Genomic DNA, 22,004 nt, shown 5'->3' on the forward strand with positions numbered 1-22,004 from the left:
CACGCCGCCCTGCAGGCGAACGAGGGAGGCGGCGAGGCCCCGCCGGGCCACCGTAGCGCTGCGGCTCGGGCCTCTCCTCCCGCGCCGCCCTCCGCCCCCAGCCTCCCCGCGCCGCGGCAGCTCTGGGCAGGCAGCGCCGCCGCCGCCGCCGCTTCCTCCTCTGCAGCCGTTCGGCCGCTGCGTGACGCGTCGTTTCCTCCCAACATGGCGGCCGGGGCAGGTCGGCGGTGATGGAGGCCAGTCCGCGGCCGCGGCGGGTGCTAATCCCCACGGTAGCTAGGGCAGCCGTGCTCTCTTCGGGCTTCTGAGCTGCCGCCGCCTTGTCCCTCGGCTCCCGGCAGACGGCCGCCCGGACTGGGCTCCCTCGCCGCCCCTGGGCCGGAGGGGCGAGTGAGGGGGGGTGGCCGGGAAGCGACCCCAGGCAGGAGAGCGGAGGTCCGACGGGCGCGGCCCTCTAGGGGTGGCCTCTCAAGAGGCCGTGAAGACCTCTGTGCCCCTCGCCTGCACCGCGACTGCTCCCACCTGCCCGCCCCTTCCTGATCCTGCCGCTGCCCTCCACGCCTCCTCTCCTCCACTTCCACCCCCTCTCCTTTCTCTCCTCTTCTTCCCCCTCCTCCTCCTCTTCCTCCTCCCCTCCAGCCGCTGGGAGCCGCGGGTCGGACGAGCCGCCGCCTCCTTCTCTGCGTCCATGTATGAGGGGAAGAAGACGAAGAACATGTTCCTGACCCGGGCCCTGGAAAAGATTTTGGCCGACAAGGAAGTGAAGAAAGCGCATCACTCCCAGCTGCGCAAAGCGTGCGAGGTGGCGTTAGGTGAGCGGGGAGGAGGCCCGGGGCGGGGGTAGGGGCGGCCCGCGCGGCAGCCGCCGCCGGAGGTGGGGTCGTCTGGGGCTGCCCTAAGCCGGCGCCGCTGACCTCAGGGAGCCCTCGCGAAGCTCTTTGCTCCCTGGCTGGAGTTGACACTAACTCGGCTGGATGTGGGGCAGGGGCAGGGTGGAGGAGGAAGGGCAGTAAGCTAGGCTCGGGGAACAGGGCAGGGCTTGGAATCGACTTGAGAGTATGGGAAGATTTTGCTGATGGACCGTGCGATGCGGACAGGATATCACCCTTTGTGATGAGCAGAAGATGAGCTGTTGTTTATTAGCTTGAAAATCGAGGTGGAGCTGATTTGTCAAGATTGGGCGTGGGAAGGGTTCCGTATCGTAATTTCGATAACTTTGTCGTTTGGTGTGATACTTTGGGAAGATAGGCCGAAGTTGTTCCCTTGTTGACAGTCTTGAGCAGGGGTTTGTAAGAGGTGTAGCCCATTCTGACATCTCTCCGCCTCCGCCACAAGAAAAACAGAGTGATGTTGTATGTGACTGGACTGACCTGGAAGAACAAGACCAGAGGTTAAGGGGTGGGGGTGGCGATATAAAGGCGAGGAAGTGAAGGACCTTTAAATGTGCTGGCTTTATGACAAGAAAGGGAGGTTTTGAAATGGGGAAAATGAAAAAGACAATGACACCCACCAGCCACATGTCTGGACAGTGGCAGCTGCTCTCAAGCTTGCATTCTGATCTGTAGTTCAGACGGAGGAGATCTAGTGTACTGAAGCCCATAGCAGAGTAATTCCAAACAATACCTATAGTGAGGACAGGCAAGATGAGGAATTGTTAAAGGGAGAACACTGATCTATGGCATCCGTCAAAGATGAAATCGTTTAAGGAGAGACCAGGACATTTAACACAAAGATGAATTCCTAACACTTAGGCTTTTATTTTATAGCAGTGGAAATAGACTATATCGGATTGACAAGAAAATGAAACTTGTTAAATGGGCTTTGGAAAAAAAAAAGTGTTCTTGAAGGGAAAAAAATCCAGGGTAACTTAAAGGTGTACTAAAGTAAAGTGTGAAGACAGCAAAGACCTTTTAATTATTAAAATATACTACTTTCTAACTTGCTATAATCTATATTGTTTTAACTTCTTTTCTAGATACTTTAAGGTGGTGATGTGAAAAACATTACCATAGAAATTTTCGTTAAAAATTCTTTATATCTGTGGTATAGTGGGTTTAAGTTTAGTTTTCTGGCCCTTCGTGGATTAGAAGTTCATCTTTTATTATTCTCATAGCTAATGAAAGACTGTTCTAGGTATACGACAAGACATTGTATAGTGTAAAAAATTGAATTTACATCTAGGTCCTGAAAGGAGTAATTATTAAATTGGGGTGGGATGAGGGAAGAAATGATTTTTAGAGTTTTTAAAGGAATTACATGTTTATAAATAATGTGCAGGTTAAAGAACTCTAGAGATTCAAACTAAACGTTTAGTTTGAGGCCAGATTTTCCATGTTAAATATATTTTTAATATACTAAATTATAAGTATTAGACTGAAGAAATGGAGTGTGTTTTATATACGTATTTTTTCTTCTCCAAAATGCCAATATAAGTGAGTGGGTTGTTTTTTGTTTTTTTGTTTTTTTTTGAAGTTGATTGATTTATTTTGAGAGAGAGCATGGGAGGGTCAGAGAGAGAGGGGGAGAGAGAGAGAGAGAACCCCAAGCAGGCCCCTCACTGCCAGTGCAGAGCCTGACATGGGGCTCTAACTTATGCATTGTGAAATCATGACCTGAGCCAAAACCAGTAGTCAGACACTTAATGAACTGAGCCACCCAGGCACCCCTAAGTGAGTGTGTTTTAATGGAGAGTTCAGTGGAAGGAGAATCTGGGATCCTGGGTTAAATCGCAATTCTGTTACGTTGCAGTATAGTCGAGTCTTTGGGCCTTAGTTTCCTTCCTTGTAAAATTGGGATATGGAACTTAATGATTGTAAGGTTACATCCCCTCTAATATGCCATGAACGTGAACACAGTTTTGTTAACTTGTGCATTGAATATTCTTGCCCCTCTTTTTTTTTTTTAAATTTTTTTTTTTTAACGTTTGTTTATTATTGAGAGACAGACACAGAGCGTGAGCAGGGGAGAGGCAGAGAGAGGGGGAGACACAGAATCCGAAGTAGGCTCCAGGCTCTGAGCTGTCAGCACAGAGCCCGATGTGGGGCTCGAACTCAGAGACTGCTAGATCATGACCTGAGCTGAAATCGGTCACCCAACCAACTGAGCCACCTTCTTGTCCCTCTTGATTGGCACCTTTAGAGGGCTTATAGCTTGGTCCTTACCGTATCTAGGTATAGGAGCTACTTGGTAGTGAGTGTGCCAGCTATACTAGGAATTGTCTATTGCAGATTTTGCTGGGTTTTTACTTTTTGTCTGCCTCTTCCATATAGTTAGCAGAAGCTTTATTATGAGGAATGTGACTACCCAGGCAGGGGCTAGGCAACACAGTACTTTAAGATGTATAAGGCTTTTTCTCACATTTTCTAGCAGTTACATTTAGTCTCCTGCAAAATTTCATTGAACAATCTCAAAGTAGTTAATCCCTGATGAATTTAGTTTCCTTCCAGTCATACATTTACATTATTGCCAAACATAAACGGATAGGGATAACCCATTTCATTGTTACAGAAAGTATAATGTCTTGTAGTAAGATGGTATCTTCAAATATGTATTGTCCCTGGAAACTATTATAAGTCTCCCCTTGGTCTTCATTGTTGAGAATCCAGGCCCACTTTGGTCTCTTAATCTATGTGGCCATCAAGCAGGATGGGAATGTAAACTGGCATGGACTGGTTTGGTCATCTCTGTAGATTAGGTTGTGAACAGGTAGGAGTTGGATGAAGGAAGTATAGATGTGAGTGTTATAATCCTTCTAAATATACTGTGTATATAACTCTTCTGAATACACCTGCCTGCATCCTTTCTCTTCTCTACCCCCAAATATTTACTGAGCACTTACTGAGGAGTTGAAGGGAGATGTGCAATAAACAGGAAAATGTATGGTATGTCAGACTTTTAATCCTTTTGTGTTTTAAAATCATTTTATTGGCATGTGAGGAGATTTCAGAGCACTGGTATTCCAAATTTAGTTACCTTTTACTATAGTGACCCGTTATGAATAGGAATTCTGTAAATAATACTGATGAAATTATATTTCATCACAATTCTTAAGAAAACTATACTTTTTCGTTAAACATTTTAGGACACATTATCTAGATTAGGGGAGATTTTTATTAAAACAAAATCCATTTGCAAAGATACTATACACAGAAAATTTCTATTTTTTTCACAAGAAAAATAATGAAAACTTTAAAGGGTATGCAGATTATTTAAATTTTTAAACAAATTATCTTACATTTCAGACTTTATTTTGAAGAATGGCAAACAAAAACAAAAACCCAGAAAAAAACCCAACAAAAAAACCCTTCACATCTACATTGTTAAAATCACTGTGAAGCCCACAAGCCCAAGAACAGCTCCAGGTTGCCCTCTCTTGGTACCTGCCCCACTACAGCTCTCTGCAGCTAAGACCAAACTCTGCAGAGGGCTTCTAGGCTGCCCTAGCTTAGCTTGATCCATTCCTGCTCTCTAGAATCCTGAATTAAAAATAGTCTGGCCATCTGCTGGCAGATGAGACAACAGCTGAGCTATTTTTAGTTTCAAAGAATTTAGGATTGTTAGAGGATCAGACTTGAAGGTAGCATTGTTTGTCTTTCCGGGAGGGGAGGTTGCGTTTGTGCCATATTCCAATTAGGCCTCTAAGTTTCAGGAGTTTCTCTGATGTTAAGTCTATGACTAATTCAACTTCTGCTTCTAATATCAGATATCTATGAAGATATGCTGCAAATGTTAGGATGAACTAGTTCAAGGTTGGAAGTTGGCACTGATACAGAATAGGAGTGAAAAGGGTGACCAGAAGAAGGTTTTAGAGGCAAGGGGAGGCATTCAGGGACAGTCATAAGGGTGGGATCCCTTGAGATATGGGAGAACGATGGAGAAAAAAGAGGACTTGTTAGGGAAGTGATTTTTGCATCAGGGTGTGAATTTGTGTTGTTTAGCATATTCTAAAGTGATCCTACTGATTTAGTTTTTTTATTTAAGAATCTGTTGCCTACCATTATAGTTACCCCCAGAAATGTATGTAAAATATTTAGGCAAAAAATTTTGCTTCTTTCTGTACCTCCAGTCCTAGCCTTATTTTGGTTAGTGGTGTTATTAAAAAGGGATATATGGGTGGAGGGGAGATTACTTGAGTGCCATCGACCCCAATTTTATGCTTTTGGTAATATCAATTTTTTCACCGTTTATGAAAAAAAATAGTGACTTACCCCAAATAACATCCTGCAGTGAACATTTTAATTATAATTTAAATCCATTAGCAAGTCTCCTTTTAAACCTTTCTTGTCATCTAGAGTAAAAAGTGTCTTTGGTAAGTCAGGCTACCAAGATTTTTGAGATAGCTGGGGGAAAAAGTAATGAATGAAATGATTGATGCAAGATTCTGTTAAGTTTGAGTTGAAAAAAGTAAGTTTGGGTTTCAGTGCATATACTCTTTCCATTCTGGAGATTTACAATCTACATTAACATAGTTAAGATTCTAAAAAGTCCTCTAGGAACAATATCCGCTCTATTTTGCTTATTGAAGTTTTTCCTAAGTTTATTTGACCCTTTTCAGTGTCTGTTAACACCTCTGTGAAACATTGTTCCTTGGAATTTACTTTGGAACACTATTCAAGGGAAAGAAAGGCCTTAATGACTGGTAAGGTAGAGATACAATAGGGTAGATACAATAGCCCTAAGTATTGATGGGTCTGTTCTCCAGAAGAGTCTTTGTGTTTTTGGAAAGCAGTTCTACTGATAGTGTAGGAAGAGAAAAGGAGCAGTTGGGCAGAGTGTTATCAGATCAAAGGACTGTGAAATGGGAACTAGCCCTGTTTCCCATCCCATCTAATGGCAAGCAACTGGTTGTCATTCCTGATAATATTTAACTTGTAGAGAAACTTCTGTTGGTAATTGTTTTTTTCAAAGCAGAATAAAAATGTATTGTGAATACATTTGAAATATTGTATTCACATATTGTGAAATAATTTGGGGAAATATTTGTCGTAATATTCCTCACAAAATGGAGGTGGGGATATTGGAGAAGGGAAATACATGAAAAAGTTATTGCTGCCATTCAAGTTAGGTGTGTTCTTCATTTGGGTATTAGTTGTGCTAGCATGTGCCAAATATTCCACTGCTTTCATGGAACTTACTTTCTAGTGCATTGAGGTTAACAGTAAAGAACAAACTAATGTAGATCATCAAATTGTTATTTTCTGAAACAGTAGTTCAGAAGGGTAAAGGGAGAATGACCCAGGAGTGCAGTTTTAGATAGTGTTGTCAGGAACGGCCTTTCTATGAGGTGACATTTCAGCAGAGAAGTGACAGAGATTCAGCCTTTCAAATAACTGCATGAAATAGAAATAGAGGTAGCAGTAAGACAGGTGTATGCTTGGTATGTTCCAGGATGAAAGGAAGTTTGGCTGGGGGAGGGGGAGAAGAGGATTGGATTGGATTTTATTCTATTTGTGATGGAAGCCACTGGAGAATTTCTTATAGGAGAGTGATATAGCAGATTCACATTTTAAAGGCTCACTTTGGCCCGACATGGTAGTGATTTTGACTAGGCTGGTGAGGCAAGTGAGAATTGGCTGCATTTGGAATATATATATATTTTTTTTTAATTTTTTTTTTTTCAACGTTTATTTATTTTTGGGACAGAGAGAGACAGAGCATGAATGGGGGAGGGGCAGAGAGAGAGGGAGACACAGAATCGGAAACAGGCTCCAGGCTCTGAGCCATCAGCCCAGAGCCTGACGCGGGGCTCGAACTCCCAGACCGCGAGATCGTGACCTGGCTGAAGTCGGACGCTTAACCAACTGCGCCACCCAGGCGCCCCTGGAATATATTTTAAAGGAGTCCACAGGACTTGCTGATGGGTTGGTTGTATCACAACAGTCTTGAAGCCAGAACTGCAGGGTTGTTGGAGAGGGCATTCACTGTGATGGGGAACACCAGGAGAGAAATAGCCTTTGGGAAATAAGTTGTTACAGTAAAACGTTTTCATCTAACTCTTTGTACGTATTTTATAATTTTTTAATGATAGAATGTCCTGATGATATAATAGGAAACTTTCTACTGAGAAAGGGCAAATTAAAATGATAGGATATTTTCAACTGAGAATGCACAAAACAATTTCAAATTTAAGTTTTTTCAGTGAGGTTTTTCCTAAAGAACGAACTTTCACGTATTTAAAAACAACTGGTCAGGGCGCCTGGGTGGCTCAGTCAGTTGAGCAACCGACTTCGGCTCAGGTCATGATCTCGTGGTTTGTGAGTTTGAGCCCCTCGTAGGGCTCTGTGCTGACAGCTCAGAGCCTGGAGCCTGCTTCCGAGTCTGTGTCTCCCCCTCCCTCTGCCCCTCCCCCACTCATGCTCTGTCTCTGTCTCAGAAATAAACGTTAAAAAAAATTAACCCAAAACTTGCCCCTTTTTGGGGTAAGATCTTTATAGATGTAATTAGTTCAAGATCTCCAAGTAAAATCATTTTGGATTTAGGGTGGCTCCTAAATCCAGTGACTGATGTCCTTATAAGTAGAGGAAGGGACAGGGAGACACCTGAAGGAAGAAGGTCATGTGAAAATGGAGGTGGAAATTGGAGCTGTGCTGCCATAAATAAGCCAAGGGATACCTGTGTCACCAGAAGCTAGGAAGAGGCAAGGAGTCTTCCCTGGAGCCTTCAGAGGTAGTATGTCTCAGACATCTGGGCTCCAGAACTATGAGAGCAAATTTCTGTTGTTTTTAAACAACCGAGTTTGTGGTAATTTGTTAACGTAAGCCATAGGAAACTAGTATAAGTTCCCTTTATCCTAACTTTTCAGACCCAGTTTGATTTGAGCTTCCATTTATACAGTCAAATGCAGTCTTTGGCTGATTTGTTTCAGAAGTTACAGAAATTTCATAAGTTACCTAAATTTTATAATTACTAGAAAGTATTCTGAAGCTTTAGAGTGTGTGAGTCTCTTGAAAAAGTTCTTTAAAAAAGGGTCCTGAGCCCAAGTATTTAAAGGGTTTGTGTTCTTTTAGTATTTTTGTTTTGCTTAGATTTAGACTTGGTGTCACTACATTGGTCTATGTAACCTATGTTATCTTCTCATCCAGGAAAGATTGTGAAAAACAATCTTTAAAATATTTCGTATCACAAAATTACCTCTGGCAGTACGTTTAGAAAAATCCACATGGGCCAGTTAATATTTTTCTCTCAATTTTGAATCACTTAATCAGCTGTTTAATAATTCTTTACTTCTCTAGAACCTTGCTAAGAAATGACATAGTCAATAAAAAAATAAGCAAAATAGATACGACAGCCAATCACTTTATTCAGAGGAGAGTCCCCTTGTCTTTACTCAGTCACTTTTTTTTTTAATGTTTATTTTTGAGGGAGAGAGAGAGAGAGCGAGCGAGCATGAGAGGCGGAGGGGCAGAGCGAGAAGGAGACACAGAATCCGAAGTAGGCTCCAGGCTCTGAGCTGTCAGCACAGAGCCGACATAGGGCTCGAACTCACAGAGTGCAATATCATGACTTGAGCCGAAGTCTGAGTCTTAACTGACTGAGTCACCCAGGCAGGCGCCCCTCAGTCACTTAAATTGTACATAAGTCCAATAAATTTGGCAGTTTACTCTTTTTGTTTTAAATAAAGAAAACCTTATTTTCAAAAGTAAAACCGGGGGAAAAATCACCCATGACACTATTAGGTAAAGATAACCATTGCTAACTTTATAAAAAACAACTTTGTTGAGGTATAATTTACATACAACAAAATCTACCTTTTTTTTAAAGTTAATTTATTTAATATCTATACCCAATGTGGGGCCTGAACTCAGGACCCTGAGATCAAGAGTTGAATGCTCTTCCTACTAAGCTAGTAGCCACTTGCCCCCAAATTTGCCCATTTTAAATGTAATGATTTTTACTTAAGTTCATTGAGTTGTACAGGCATAACCATAATCCAGTTTGAGGACATTTCTGTTACCCCAGTAAGATCCCTAGTGCCTATTTACAGTTAATCCTTGGTGCCACCCCCAGCTCTAGGTATCTACTGATCTACTTTCTGTGTCCAGATTTGCCTTTTCTGTGTATTTCTTATAAGTATAATCATACATATATGGTCTTTTGTGTCTGGTTTCTTTCAGTCAGCATAATGTTTTTGAGGTTCATTCATGTTGTAGCAAGTATCAGTATTTAATTTCTTTTTATTACTGAATAGTATTCCAGAATGTGGATGTACCACATTTGGTTATTCACCAGTTGATGGACATTTGGGTTGAATGAATAATGCTACTGGAATATTTACATGTAACTCTTTATGTGGACGTAAATTTTTATTTTGTATAGTTACTACCAAGGTGGAATTGCTGGGTCATATGATAAATCTGTGTTTAAATTTTTAAGAAACTAAGTTGTTTTCCAAAGTGGCTGCACCCTTTTACATCCCATCAGCAATGTAGGAGGGTTTCTTATATCCTTGCCAGCCAAAATTATTACTTTTTTATTTTAGCCATCTTAGTTGATACGAAGTGTTATTTCTTTGAGACACTATTAACTTTTTGAGGTGTTCTTTCCAGACTTTATTCTAAAATTTTTTTAATGTTTATTTTTGAGAGAGAGAGAGTGACAAAAAGCAAGTGGGGGAAGGGCAGAGAGAGAGGTAGACACAGATTCTGAAGTAGGTTCTAGGCTCTGAGCTGTCAGCACAGAGCCCTGTGTTGGGCTTCAACTCACGGACCGCGAGATCCTGACCTGAGCTAAAAGTTGGATGCTTAACTGGCTGAGCCACCCAGGTGCCCCTCCAGACTTTATTGTGAACACACACACACACACAGATGTATTCAAAAATTGAGCTACTTAATTTCTAAGGCAGCAGTAATTGTTTACTGTACGCCAAGTTGTGTGCCTATGGCTTTATTGGCTTTATCTCAATTTGTCCTCCAAACAACCATATGTGCTTAGGTGCTATTATTATCTGCATTTTACAGATGAAGAAACTGAGGTTTTTTAGAGCTTGTGTTTGGTAGAATTTATAGATGAGTTCTTCTTTTTGGCCTATTGTGGCCCACCTAACCTGCACCCTTACCCACAAAACTTTGTTTACAGTTAACAAATTACAAAAAGGGAAAGAATGGCCTCCTTGGAAACAGTCACCGTTAAGAAAAGAGAAAGGGCAAAATACATAACAAACAACTAACAGCAGTACAGAAAAATATTGTTCTCTACATTTCAGTGAATCTCAAAAGTATTTATCTACTATGTGTTAATAATGGCATCTCTGAGTCCATCTGTCCATCATACAAGAGACCATTTTATCCTGTGTTCTGCTTAAGAAGTCAGCCAGAATCATGTGTATTTGTGAATCTAAGATTTTAAACAACATTGTAAAGTAAGATTTTAATAATTTAAGCCATTTGGAAAATTTAACTGTCCTGCGACACTCCCAAGGATTCTGGTGATATTTTATTATACGTGAGTTCCTCATCTTTTAAAAATATTCTTACTTTTTATCTTAGTGTTTAAAAAATTTTTTTTTTTAACGTTTATTTATTTTTGGGACAGAGAGAGACAGAGCATGAACGGGGGAGGGGCAGAGAGAGAGGGAGACACAGAATCGGAAACAGGCTCCAGGCTCTGAGCCATCAGTCCAGAGCCCGACGCGGGGCTCGAACTCACGGACCGCGAGATCGTGACCTGGCTGAAGTCGGACGCCCAACCGACTGCGCCACCCAGGCGCCCCTATCTTAGTGTTTTATAGCATCTTCAAATCATTTTCTTAAATTGTTTTTAACGTTTATTCATTTTAGAGAGAGAGACAGAGCGTGCGTGGGGGAGGAGCAGAGAGAGAGGGAGACACAGAATCTGAAGCAGGCTCCAAGCTCTGAGCTGTCAGCCCAGAGCCTGATGCAGCCCTTGAACTCACAGACCGCGAGGTCATGACCTGAGCTGAAGTCAGATGCTCAACCGCCTGAGCCACCCAGGCGCCCCTCAAATCATTTTAAGAACTCAAGTAAAAACAAAATCTTATTAAAATGTCATAGGAAATAAGCCTTTGTCACCTAAAAATAACTGCTTGTATATCTCAGTGGCTTTCATAAGAATATAATTATAATTATTGTGTAATTGTCATAATTTTCAGTTGTATAGTCTCTCTTCATTATTTCATAGGCTTTTTTTTTTTTTCTTTAAAGTGTATTTATTTTCAGAGAGACAGAGTGAGCAGGGGAGGGCCAAAGAGAGAAAATTCCAAGCAGGCTCTACACTGTGAGTGCAGAGCCTGATGTGGGGCTTGAACTCAGGAACTGTGAGATCACGACCTGAGCCAAAACCAAGAGCCAGATGCTTAAGTGACTGAGCCACCCACATGTCCCCATATGCATTTTCTGAATATGTATTTTGTCTTCCTACGAAGTATTTTAATAATGCATCCTGTTTTAAAGTGTTTTTTGAGTTTGGGGACATTTACATTTAAATTTTGCTTCACAGACTTTTATACATATTTTTTATTTATCCCAGCACAATTCATTGAGTATTGTATGTGCAGAATTATCTACAATAAATGCTGATATTGAGCTTGCTGAATTAGAGTATGGTCATTTATGGCTCTTACACTCTGTTCTGGGTGCAAGTATATAGCTGACTATTGAGGAAAACAAGACAAGAGTATTCATTCTCTTTAGATTTATTGGTTTTGACCTATTTTTATGCAACTATTCCTTTTCATCTTTGCAATTTTTTTCTGTTCTAAAAATAGAAAACAAAGACCTCCCCTTTACCATCCAGATATGTATACGTTTGTTTTCTATAGATTTTGACTTTTATGGTACTTATTTTCTTGAATTTATTAGGGTATAATCTGAAGTATTTATGTAATAAGTTTATTTTCTCCCTTTGAATTGATAGTCAGGTGGTAAAAAAACAATTATTAAGTTAAAAAGCATTTTATTACTTCTTATACCATTGATGATTCTCAATTTTTTGTAGCATAGTGCCTAACATGGTATCTGATAGGATCGATTAGTCCTCATTGCCTCTTATTTATTTTTTTATAATGGTGTTTGAGTTTTTTCCCAAATTTTAAGATTTTATTTTTTGCTCTTTAATGCTTACTCTCAGCATCTTAATAACATAATGCATAGTCAGCATTTCTATCTTTTATTTTTATGTATAAGATAAAAAATGTTATAGTTGGAAAGAAATTGGTTATTTTGTTTATTTTTTTGGATTCTCTTACTTTATTCCTTAAGTTTTAATTCTTACATGGTAATTGAGAATGTGTTTAGTGCATTTACAAGCCAAAGCTAATGCATAATTTCTGTATGCTTATATCTTTAAAAATTAAAATGGAACAACATGCATCTTCTAATAATGAATAGAAATAAAATGTAGTATCTTTGATACCAGTTAATAATTAAATTAACAATTAATACTTAATAATTGAGCTTTTAAAATACCAGTGTCCAAAATAGGTATTTTATTATGATTAGAGGACAGAAGTTTAATAAATAGTGAATACTATCTCCAGTTATTTTGCTACAGGATACATGGACAGAAAAACTTACCAGAATGTATTTTGTTTTTACAAATGCAATGATCAGTCTGTGTGTTTGTTATATGAAATGAAAGTTATTTTATTCTGTTTCACCCCAGCCCCCCTTTTCTATGACTATTAGAGAAGACTCGTGAATGGAAAATTAGGAGGAAAGGTATTTTTTTTTTGGCTAATATGTAGCACACACTTTCCTTAAAAAGTCAACAAATATGTCAACGTATGGTATCTTAAATGTTTATATGTGATTATATATTCATTGGGTTATATTTCTTTTGAAATAGTCAAAACAAATATTTTTCAGTTTGTAATATTCCCTTACATTTCAAAAAACACACTTGATTAAGTGATTAACATGCCAAAATCTGATTTCCTTATAAAAAGGTTAGGCATTCAAATTATCATAATTATAATTCTTTTAGTTTGGTTGGTTTTTCTTGGTTTGAGTGAAAATGTCTTTAGGAAAGAACAGTTTTTTCCAGTTTTACTACTAAATTAAAATTATACTTATGAATATTGAGCAGTTTTAAATTTTATATTAAACTGAATATCCCTTGATTTTTTTTTTTTTAATGCCTCCCTAAATGGTTTCTATCAATTTGGTCTCATTGAATACCACTTGTAAAAAATACAAACAAATAAGTGGCAATAAGGACTAATCAGATACCGTGTTAGGCACTATGCTAATCTAAATTGAGAATGCCTGACGGAATAAGGTGTGATAAAATGCTTTCTAAAATGTTCACTGAAGTTTTCTGTCTTTAACATTATTAAAGTTATAATATTTGACTAATAGCAATATAATTTGACTAATAGCAAATAAGGAGCTTTGATTGTCACTCATGCATGCCTAATGCTATTCTGTATAATTACAATCTCTCATTAGTTTGCTTGACTAAAATTTCTTAATGTAAAGCTTTTGTTGATTAAATAAATTAATGTCTTCAAACATTTTGTCTAGGATAGTCACCATTAATAATTTGGCTTTCCAGGCGGTATGTAAAAAAATAAAAATACCTTTGTGTTTGGAAATTAAATGTCAAGAATGTTTGCTTTTCTTCAGTTTTCCATGTTTATTTTTTAAACTTTTATCCTGAACTTTGCACTTAAAAAAATTATCACAATATTTAGTTCCTTTTTTTTTTTTTTGGAACCACTCCTTTTATGTTCATTTGCTCCCTGATCGTCCTTATCTCTCTCCTTTCTTTCCAAACCTGAGAATCTTATCAGCATTGATATATGAATCCATTCTTGATTCACAAAGACATGTTTGAAAGCAATTGAGACAATTAAAAAATCATCAGAAAGTAACTAGACACCTGGTTAATATCCCTTGATGTGACCTCCCAAATGACCACTAAATTGTAGAAATGGAGGAAAGTTCACTACATTATGGAAAACCAGATTAATGGCAATCTGTTACTAGATCTGGGAGGAATGAGAAGAAGCTAAAAGGATGAGAGATATCCTAGGTATGTAAAACTGTCTGACATAGGGATAATTCTTTTTTTTCCTTAATGAAAAAAGTTAATTTGAAATTGCACACAAAGTAATAATCAGCGACGTATGGAAATGTCTGCACTAGAAAACACCTGTGCATGCAAACTGCCATATTCCAGGAAGAAAAAAATTCTTTACATTGAGATTCTTACAAGTCTAAATCTATAGATATGATTTAAAATTCAGAATAGGGGCACCTGGGTGGCTCAGTTGGTTAAGTGGTTAAGTGTCTGACTCTTGATTTCAGCCCAGGTCATGATCTCCTCAGTTTGCGAGTTCGAGCCCCGTATAAGAGCCTGCTGGGGATCCTCTCTCCTCTCTCTGCTGCTCGCTTGCGTGCGCTGTTGTGCGCTCTCTCTCTCTCTCTCTCTCTCTCTCTCTCTCAGAAGTAAACATTAAAAAAAAAATAAAATTCAGGATAAAAAGAATCCCATGAATATTGAGGCAGAGAAAATAAGCTTCCAAAGAAGGAATTGTTACAAGTTTAGTTTACGATTGCAAGGAAGGGTTTTACCCTATGTAAACTTAAGTAACAGGAATTTGCTGAAAATGATAGAACAGTAATAACAACTCTGCTAATAAACTCAAATATACTATTTGTATTTTTTTTTGAATCTATGTCTTATTCTGCTGCTCTTTCTGTTTTGTTCCTTTCCTTCCTCTCCTTTCCCTGTCTCCTTCATCTGTCCACTCCTTTCTCTCATTCCCTTTACTTCAAAGAATATATTTATCATTTGCTTTATTTCAAATAACATCAAAAAAATAGTTAGAAAATAATCAGACATGTTGTGAAGATAGCTGTACAAATTTATTCATCATTGTACTCTTTATAATTACTAAAAGTTGAAAGTAAGTTGTCAACAGTATGGAATTGGTTAAATAAAAATGGTATGTCCATGCATTGGAATACTACAAAGCATAGTGACGTGCTGGAAATGCATTCATTGATAAGAAAAGATGGAGTGGAAATATGTAAAAGATCTATAATGTGTTATATAATAGTATTTACCTTTGAGCAAATATGTATTGCTAAGTACATGGAAAAAGTGTTGCAAATACAAGGAAATCTTGACAAATACATTGAGAGGTATGTTTCATTGTCTTGTTTTGCAGAACTACAATGTAATGTCTATAAGGTTGTTACACAAATATGTCATTAAAGATTCCATATGCTTTGTTTTTTTTAAATATTTATTTCTGAGACAGAGAGAGACAGAGCATAAGTGGGGGAGGGGCAGAGAGAGAGGGAGACACAGAATCAGAAGCAGGTTCCAGGCTCTAAGCGGTCTGCACAGAGCCCGACGTGGGGCTCGAATTCACAAACCATGAGATCATGACCTGAGCCAAAGTCCTGACCTCAACTGACTGGGCCACCCAGGCACCCCAAGACTCCATATGCTTCTAAGGAACTTTTATATGAGGCAGAAATACTTGTTTTCCTCCCCAAACCTGTGGAGTTTAAATGTAGAGTTAGGAGGAAAAAGAAAAAAAAAAAAAAAGCCACAAAGGTAAGCAGTGGCCTTCATATTGAAGTAGAAAATAAAACCAAGAAAAGAAGGTGGAAGTCCTCAAAGCTAGCCGATTGAATGATAGTCACATTTATTTACTACCAAGTGTTCCTCATAGCAAACACAGAGACAATTTAAATGTGTTTTTGGTATTGCTTAGACGACACCTAATTATCAATTAAAAATTGTACTCTGGGCTTCATCACTCATTAGCTTGTGATAATAGGAAAGAACTTTTGTTTTTCAGGTAATACCATCATGCTCTCAAATGGAGGGAGAATAACTGATTTCAATCAGACTTTGGACTAGGAAATACTTATAATTTATACCTCTAGTTATCTAAATATCTTGTAAGAATTAAAAAGTCTTTCTAAGAAAACACCATTGGTTGCTATATGTCTTCCAAAATACAAAGGAAGCCTTAGTTTTCACCTCAAATAAATCCTAAGCCAGGAAAATTATACAGGTTTTAAAAGCTCTTCTTTCCATGAATGTATCTGTTGTGGCTTTCTCAACACATTTAGAAAAGGTATGAAACATTGAAGAATAGAGGTTTCTTGAGGTCTACTGAAAGTCCATTAGTGTTAACTGGTTTAGACTTAGTCTTGCAGATTCTTGGGTCTACATCTTTTCTGGAGTTAGATATCAAGTTCTTTTCAATTACAGTTGATCTTTGGACAGGGTGGGAATTGGGGGCATTGACCCCTGAACAGTCAAAAATCCTCGTGTAACTTCTGACTTTACTAATACTTGACTAATAGCTTACTGTTGGCTGGAAGCCTTACTGATAAACAGTTGATTAATACTTATTTTGTGTGTAAAATGTACCATATACTGGATTCTTACAATAAAGTCAGTTAGAAAAAAGAAAATGTTGAGAAATTCATCAGAGAAACATTTAAAGTACTATACTTACATTTATTGAAAAAAATCTGCCTCTAGGAGGTCCAAGGGCCATGGGGTGGGTCTGGCCACCTGGAGTTGGCAGTGTACCAGAACCTGGTGTCCTTGACTCAGCAGGGGCAGCCACTAGGCTGCTCTCAGGCAACAGTACTGGCCTGTAGGCTCACTACAGTGGCGGCAGCCCCATCTGCCTGGAGGTCTATCATGAGCCTGTGATCTTTGGTGGATAAAGCCACACTTGAATGTGCCCTCTGCAAGGTTGGGGGTGGGGGCAAGGCTGGCCAGCCTGGGAGGGGCCCCAAGGGTTCCAGGTATTCTGATACTACAGCCTTGCTAGGGTGCTGGGAGAAGAAGGGGTCCCCGCACAACTTCCACCTTGCCCTCTAGGTGCATTCCTCTGCTTCAGCATAGCCTCCTGTCCACCAGCCTTGGGTTATTCATTGTTGGTGCTGTCCTTAGATTTCTGGAGAATGCTTTCTTGGCTTCATCATCGACCTGAGTTTTGCCCATTGAGAGAATGAGAGGTTTGACTGAACTCACAGCCCTGCCTGGTCCTGGGCCACAGGGATGGAGCTGCTGACCATCTAGGCAGGCCTCTTTTTGGTACTTAGAGGACCAAAGGCATGACCTATGTGCCAGTTGCCTTCCATTCACTTGTGTGGAGAATGGGGTAGGCAGTTGGGAATAAATGCCTTGTGGCTTTTGTTGTCACTTCTCAACAAAAGAAAATAAAACCAGTATAAGTGGGCTTGGGCGGATTAAATCTCTGTTGTTCAAGAATCAAGTATACATAGCACCTGTCATTTATTAAGTATTTTCCTGTATATTTCAGTTGAGTCACAAAATAACAGTGTGAGTTATAGATGTTGGTATTCTTCTATGTTGATAAATCCTTGCCTGAAATCAGTGACCCAAAATTTGTGCTCATTCTATTGTACTGTGATTACAACTTGGTTTAGTCTTGAGGTGGTGAACCTCTGTGTTCCTTCCCTTCCTCACCCACTGGGAAATTTCTCCTTGAAAATCTTTTCTCTTATTATACCAATTCAGTATTTATTTGCATTTAAAATTACCTCTTTTCAAATGCAGATAATCTTAGGGAATATTAAACATATTATTCATTTGTTGGTGCTGTCCTTAGATTTCTGGAGAATTCTTTCTTGGCTTCATCATCGACCTGAGTTTTGCCCATTGAGAGAATGAGAGATTTGACTGGAAAAAGTGAGAGAATGGATTAGTTTTGGAACATGGGACATTACAGAACTGGGACAGGCCTGAAACGAGCTTCTTTACATAACCTAAGGATACCATGAGGTTATGAGTAAGAAAGAATAGGTAGAAAGGTACAGAATGATGAAGTGGGAAAGTATTAAAAACAAGTTGCTATACTTTGCTGCGTGTAGGAACAATGTATATATTTAAAATGTATAAGCACTTGTTTGAATTTGTTGGCCATAGCTTGTTTTGTGTGTTTGGGAGTAATGCTAATTATTAGCTATTTTCTGTTACAAAAGCAAATTAGTGGATTTTGCCTCTGTATGGCTATTTGGGATAACCTAATGTTTTATATATTAAATTTTGTTATTTTGAACTCTTGATTTTACCACAGGGTTAAAGCCAATATAAAGATTTTTTAAACCACATTAATAAACATTTACTGGACACTTTCAATGTGTCTTATAATTTTATCAGATTCTGTGGCTCCTAGAGATCATTTATGGCCTCTGTCTTCAAGTAGCTTATAGTGTTCTTGGGGGAAATGGATTGCAATAATAATATATCTTACAAGTGATAGGTGCTATTGTAGACATACATGAAATTGTTGGAAACCCAAAGGAAGAATTGATCAGTTCGATCAGTTCTTTCCAAGGGTCGTGGTTGTGTGGGAGCATGGATCAGGTATAGCTTTATAATGTAATCTCCCTTAGATCTCAGGCTTGGAAGATCACTAGATGACTATACTGTGGAAGTCATACATGTTATGAGTTAGTATGGCTGTCCCTTGGGAAATGCAGGAAGTTTGGAGTGAGCGTAAGGTGTAGTTTGATAGAGTCGATAAGGAGAGAAGGTCTGGACAAGACCACAGGGGCCAGAAGACCTTTTATACTATGCTAAGGAGTTTAGACTTTCTCTTATAGACTGTAGAGTGCCAAGCAAAGGAGTGAAATGATGTTGCAGTTCAGAAAGATCATTGTTGACATTATGAAAAATAAATTGCTGGGGTTCAGAACTGTAGAGCATAAGCCCATTATATTAATGGATCTTGGTATAGCCCAGATTTGAAGAAACAGGGGCTTGAACTTGAGGCCTATATGGAGAGCTTCAATCTCAACAAATTAGCAGGATTTAATAACTGGGTGTGAGAAATGAGGGAAAGGAAGGCATTTAGGATGATTGAGGTTTCTAACGTGATTTGGGCTCTTAGATCCATTTACCAAGAAAATGACCACATTTAAGAGACAGAATTGAGGAAGAATATGGATTCAGTTATGGTTACATTGATTTTGAGATACATTTGGGACATCTAAATAAGGCTGCCTAGTTAACAGTTGTTAATAACAAAACAAGAGCTAAGGAGAGAGCCAGCTGACCTGTGTATAAAGGTTTAGGTGTTACTCAGTATATAGTTAGCTACTTAGGTCCTTTTGGAGAAAAGGAGATGTGTATTAAGGTGCCTAGTAAATTTACTCTTTTTGTATTCAAGAAACATTTCTTAAGGACCTATTCCAGATTTTAGGCTAAGCCTGAGGAAGAGAAAGATCTAAAGGATGGCCTTTGCTGTTAAGGAACAAATTGAAGGAAATGGACGCACAAAATGATTTCAGTAAAATAAGGTAGCTATTGATAGCGATAACCAGAGAGGCTATGGAGATAGAGAAGTGGTGTAATTATTTTAGCCTGGAAATGCAGGCGAAGACTTCTTAGAGATGACAGATGTTTATTCTAGAATGAATTTATGTTAGCCAGGAAAGAAGGGTGGGGAAAAGTATTCTTGGGAAGGAGGAGTATCATAACTAAGGCATGAGTAGCTGAAAAAAACATTAAGTTTGGGAGAGAGTTACCTAGAAAATGGGCCTTTTAAGAGTCTTAAGTGTGAGGCAATAATGGTAGGAGATGAGGCTTGTGGGCAGTATTATATAGGTGATGGTGAGCATGGACAGAAAACTGCTGGAAGTGACATAAAATACATAACCAAATTGGTCTTAAAAGGTACTTGCCAGGCAAATTCATGGTGGGGGTGGAATTCCAGGCAGAGGATGTAGTTTGAGCCAAAAGCCTAGAGGTGTGAAATAGCAGGTCACTTCAGGGGATTTAAGTGTTCTTTTAATATTGGAGTGTGGGATGCAAGAAAGGGTGTGCAGACAGAGGAGAGTGGTTGACAGGGACCAAGTCTTGGAGGGTCTTGTGCTGAAGAGCTTGAAATTTATCCTGTCAGAGGTCACTTTGGTGCTAATGTAGTAGGGCTCAAGAATGGAGATGTGGAATCAGTAGGCCTCATGAGAGAGAAAAGCCTGACCTAAAGATGTAGCAGAAGGAATGGAGAAATCAAATTTAAGGAATTACAGCTGTTCTCATCCTTGGCTGTTCACCAAGATCACTGATGGAATATTAAAAATGCAACCAGCTGCATCACATTACTGGAGATCCTCTTTTGCCAAGCCTGGGCATGGGCCCGAACATCTTATTTTGCTTTTTAATTTTATATTTTACATTAATACAAGTAAACAGTCACTGCTGTGTTCTGTCTCTATAGTTTTGTCTTTTTGAGGATGTAACATACATCAAATCATATAGTATGTAAGCTTTGAGTTTGGATTTTTTCATTCAGCGTGTCTTTAAGATTCATCGAAATTGCTGCTTGTATTAATAGTCTGTTCCTTTTTATTGCTGAGTAATAGTTCATTGTATGCATGTAATACAGTTTCTGTATCACCCATTGAAGGAGGACATTTGAGTTGTTGCCAGTTTTTGTTAGTATGACTAGAGCTGCTATAAACATTCGGGTATAGATTTTTTATTTGAACATAAGTTTTCATTTCTCTAGGGTAGGTACCCAGGAGTGGGACTGCTGGGTCATATGGTAAGTATATGTTTAACTTTATAAGAAACCTCCAAACTGTTTTCCCAAGTGGCTGTACCATTTCGCATTTCCATCATCAGTGTTGAAGAGTTCCAGTTGCTCCACATCCTCACCAACTCTTGTTGGTGTCATATTTTAACTATTTTTAAACTATTTTAAGAGGTGTATAGTGGTATCTCATTGTGTTTCTCATTTGCATTTTCTTAATGGCTGTTGATGAACATTTTTTCATGTATTTGTCATGTTATATCTTTTTGGTGAAGTATCATAAGTCTTTTGCTCATTTTAAAACTCATTGAGTTTTAAGAGTTTTTAGTTATATATATATATTCTGTATATTTAAAAATACATATATATACTCACATAAGTCCATTGTCAGATAAGTGATTGGCAAATAACTTCTATAGCCTACTTTTAATTTTCTAAACAGTGCCTTTTACAAAAGAGAAGGTTTTAATATTCATTAAGTCCAATTTATTAGTTTTTTTGAATGTCTTATTGATCCAGCTTGGTTTATAGAAAAGATTATCCTTTCTCAATTGAATCGTCTTTGCACCTTTGTCAAAATCAATTGGCTATATTTCTGTGGCTCTGTGTCTGGATTCTCTAATCTGTGTATTGGTCTCTGTGTCTGTCCCTTCTCTAGTATCACATTATTTTGGTTATTATAACTTTAAGTTTTGAAGTTGGAGATTTTATTTCCTCCTATTTTATTTTTTACCAGAATTCTTTTCTCTATTCTACTTACATTGATTTTCCTTGTAAATTTTAGAACCCCATTATCTATATACAGAAAATTTTGCTGGGATTGTGATTGGCAGTAGGTTAAATCTGTAGATCAGTTTGGGGAGAATTGACATCTTTATTATTTTGAGACTTCCAATCCATGACCATGATAGGCCTCTCCTATTATTTAATTCTTTGATTTCATTCATATTTTGCTAGGTTTATACTTAAGAATTTCATTTTGGGGCGAGCTATTATAAATAATACTATTTTTAAAGTTTTGGTTTCCAGTCATTCATTGTTAGTATAGAGAAATTTATTTTTGTGTATTAAAACTTTGCTAAATGTTTTTATGTGTTCTAAGAGTTTTTCTTTATCTGGATTTCTTTACTTATATAATCATGTTATCTGTGAATAAGAATAATTTTATTTCTTCCTTCCTAGTCTGAATGCCTTCTTTTTCTTGCCTATTGCTCTGACTGGGACATTCACTGCAAAGTTGAATGGAAATGGTGACCATAGATATTCTTGCCTTGTTCCAAATCTTGGGGGAAAGCATTCAGTATTTCACCATTAAGTTTGGTATTACCTGTCGGGTTTTTTTTTTAGCTACTTTTTTTTTTTAATTTATGTGTGATACTTAATTTTAATCATAATATATATATATATTTATACCTGATATTTCAATTTAACATGGGACATTTTTTCTGTTCCATTAAATATTCTTCCAAAATAATTTTTTGTTGTTTTTACAATAATGAGTGTTTGT

At 38.4% G+C, this 22,004-nt stretch overlaps 1 protein-coding gene and 1 long non-coding RNA gene across 3 annotated transcripts in view; both read left to right on the plus strand.

The window, feature by feature from the left end:
- The first annotated feature begins 682 nt into the window (after positions 1-682).
- ARFGEF1 (ADP ribosylation factor guanine nucleotide exchange factor 1) overlaps positions 683-22,004 on the plus strand; it is a 150,167-nt gene continuing 128,845 nt past the window's right edge. For both annotated transcript variants that reach the window (XM_045455005.1, XM_045455006.1), the window contains exon 1: positions 683-812. In XM_045455005.1, the coding sequence (XP_045310961.1) occupies positions 689-812 (124 nt within the window). In that variant the 5' untranslated portion in view covers positions 683-688. The remainder of the gene's footprint in view (positions 813-22,004) is intronic.
- Positions 8,447-19,696, plus strand: LOC123586117. Its single transcript, XR_006706607.1, has 2 exons — positions 8,447-16,952; positions 17,635-19,696. It is a non-coding gene; the product is annotated as an uncharacterized LOC123586117 (long non-coding RNA).

The sequence above is a fragment of the Leopardus geoffroyi genome, chromosome C3 (assembly GCF_018350155.1).
Source record: "Leopardus geoffroyi isolate Oge1 chromosome C3, O.geoffroyi_Oge1_pat1.0, whole genome shotgun sequence".
NCBI lineage: Eukaryota > Metazoa > Chordata > Mammalia > Carnivora > Felidae > Leopardus > Leopardus geoffroyi.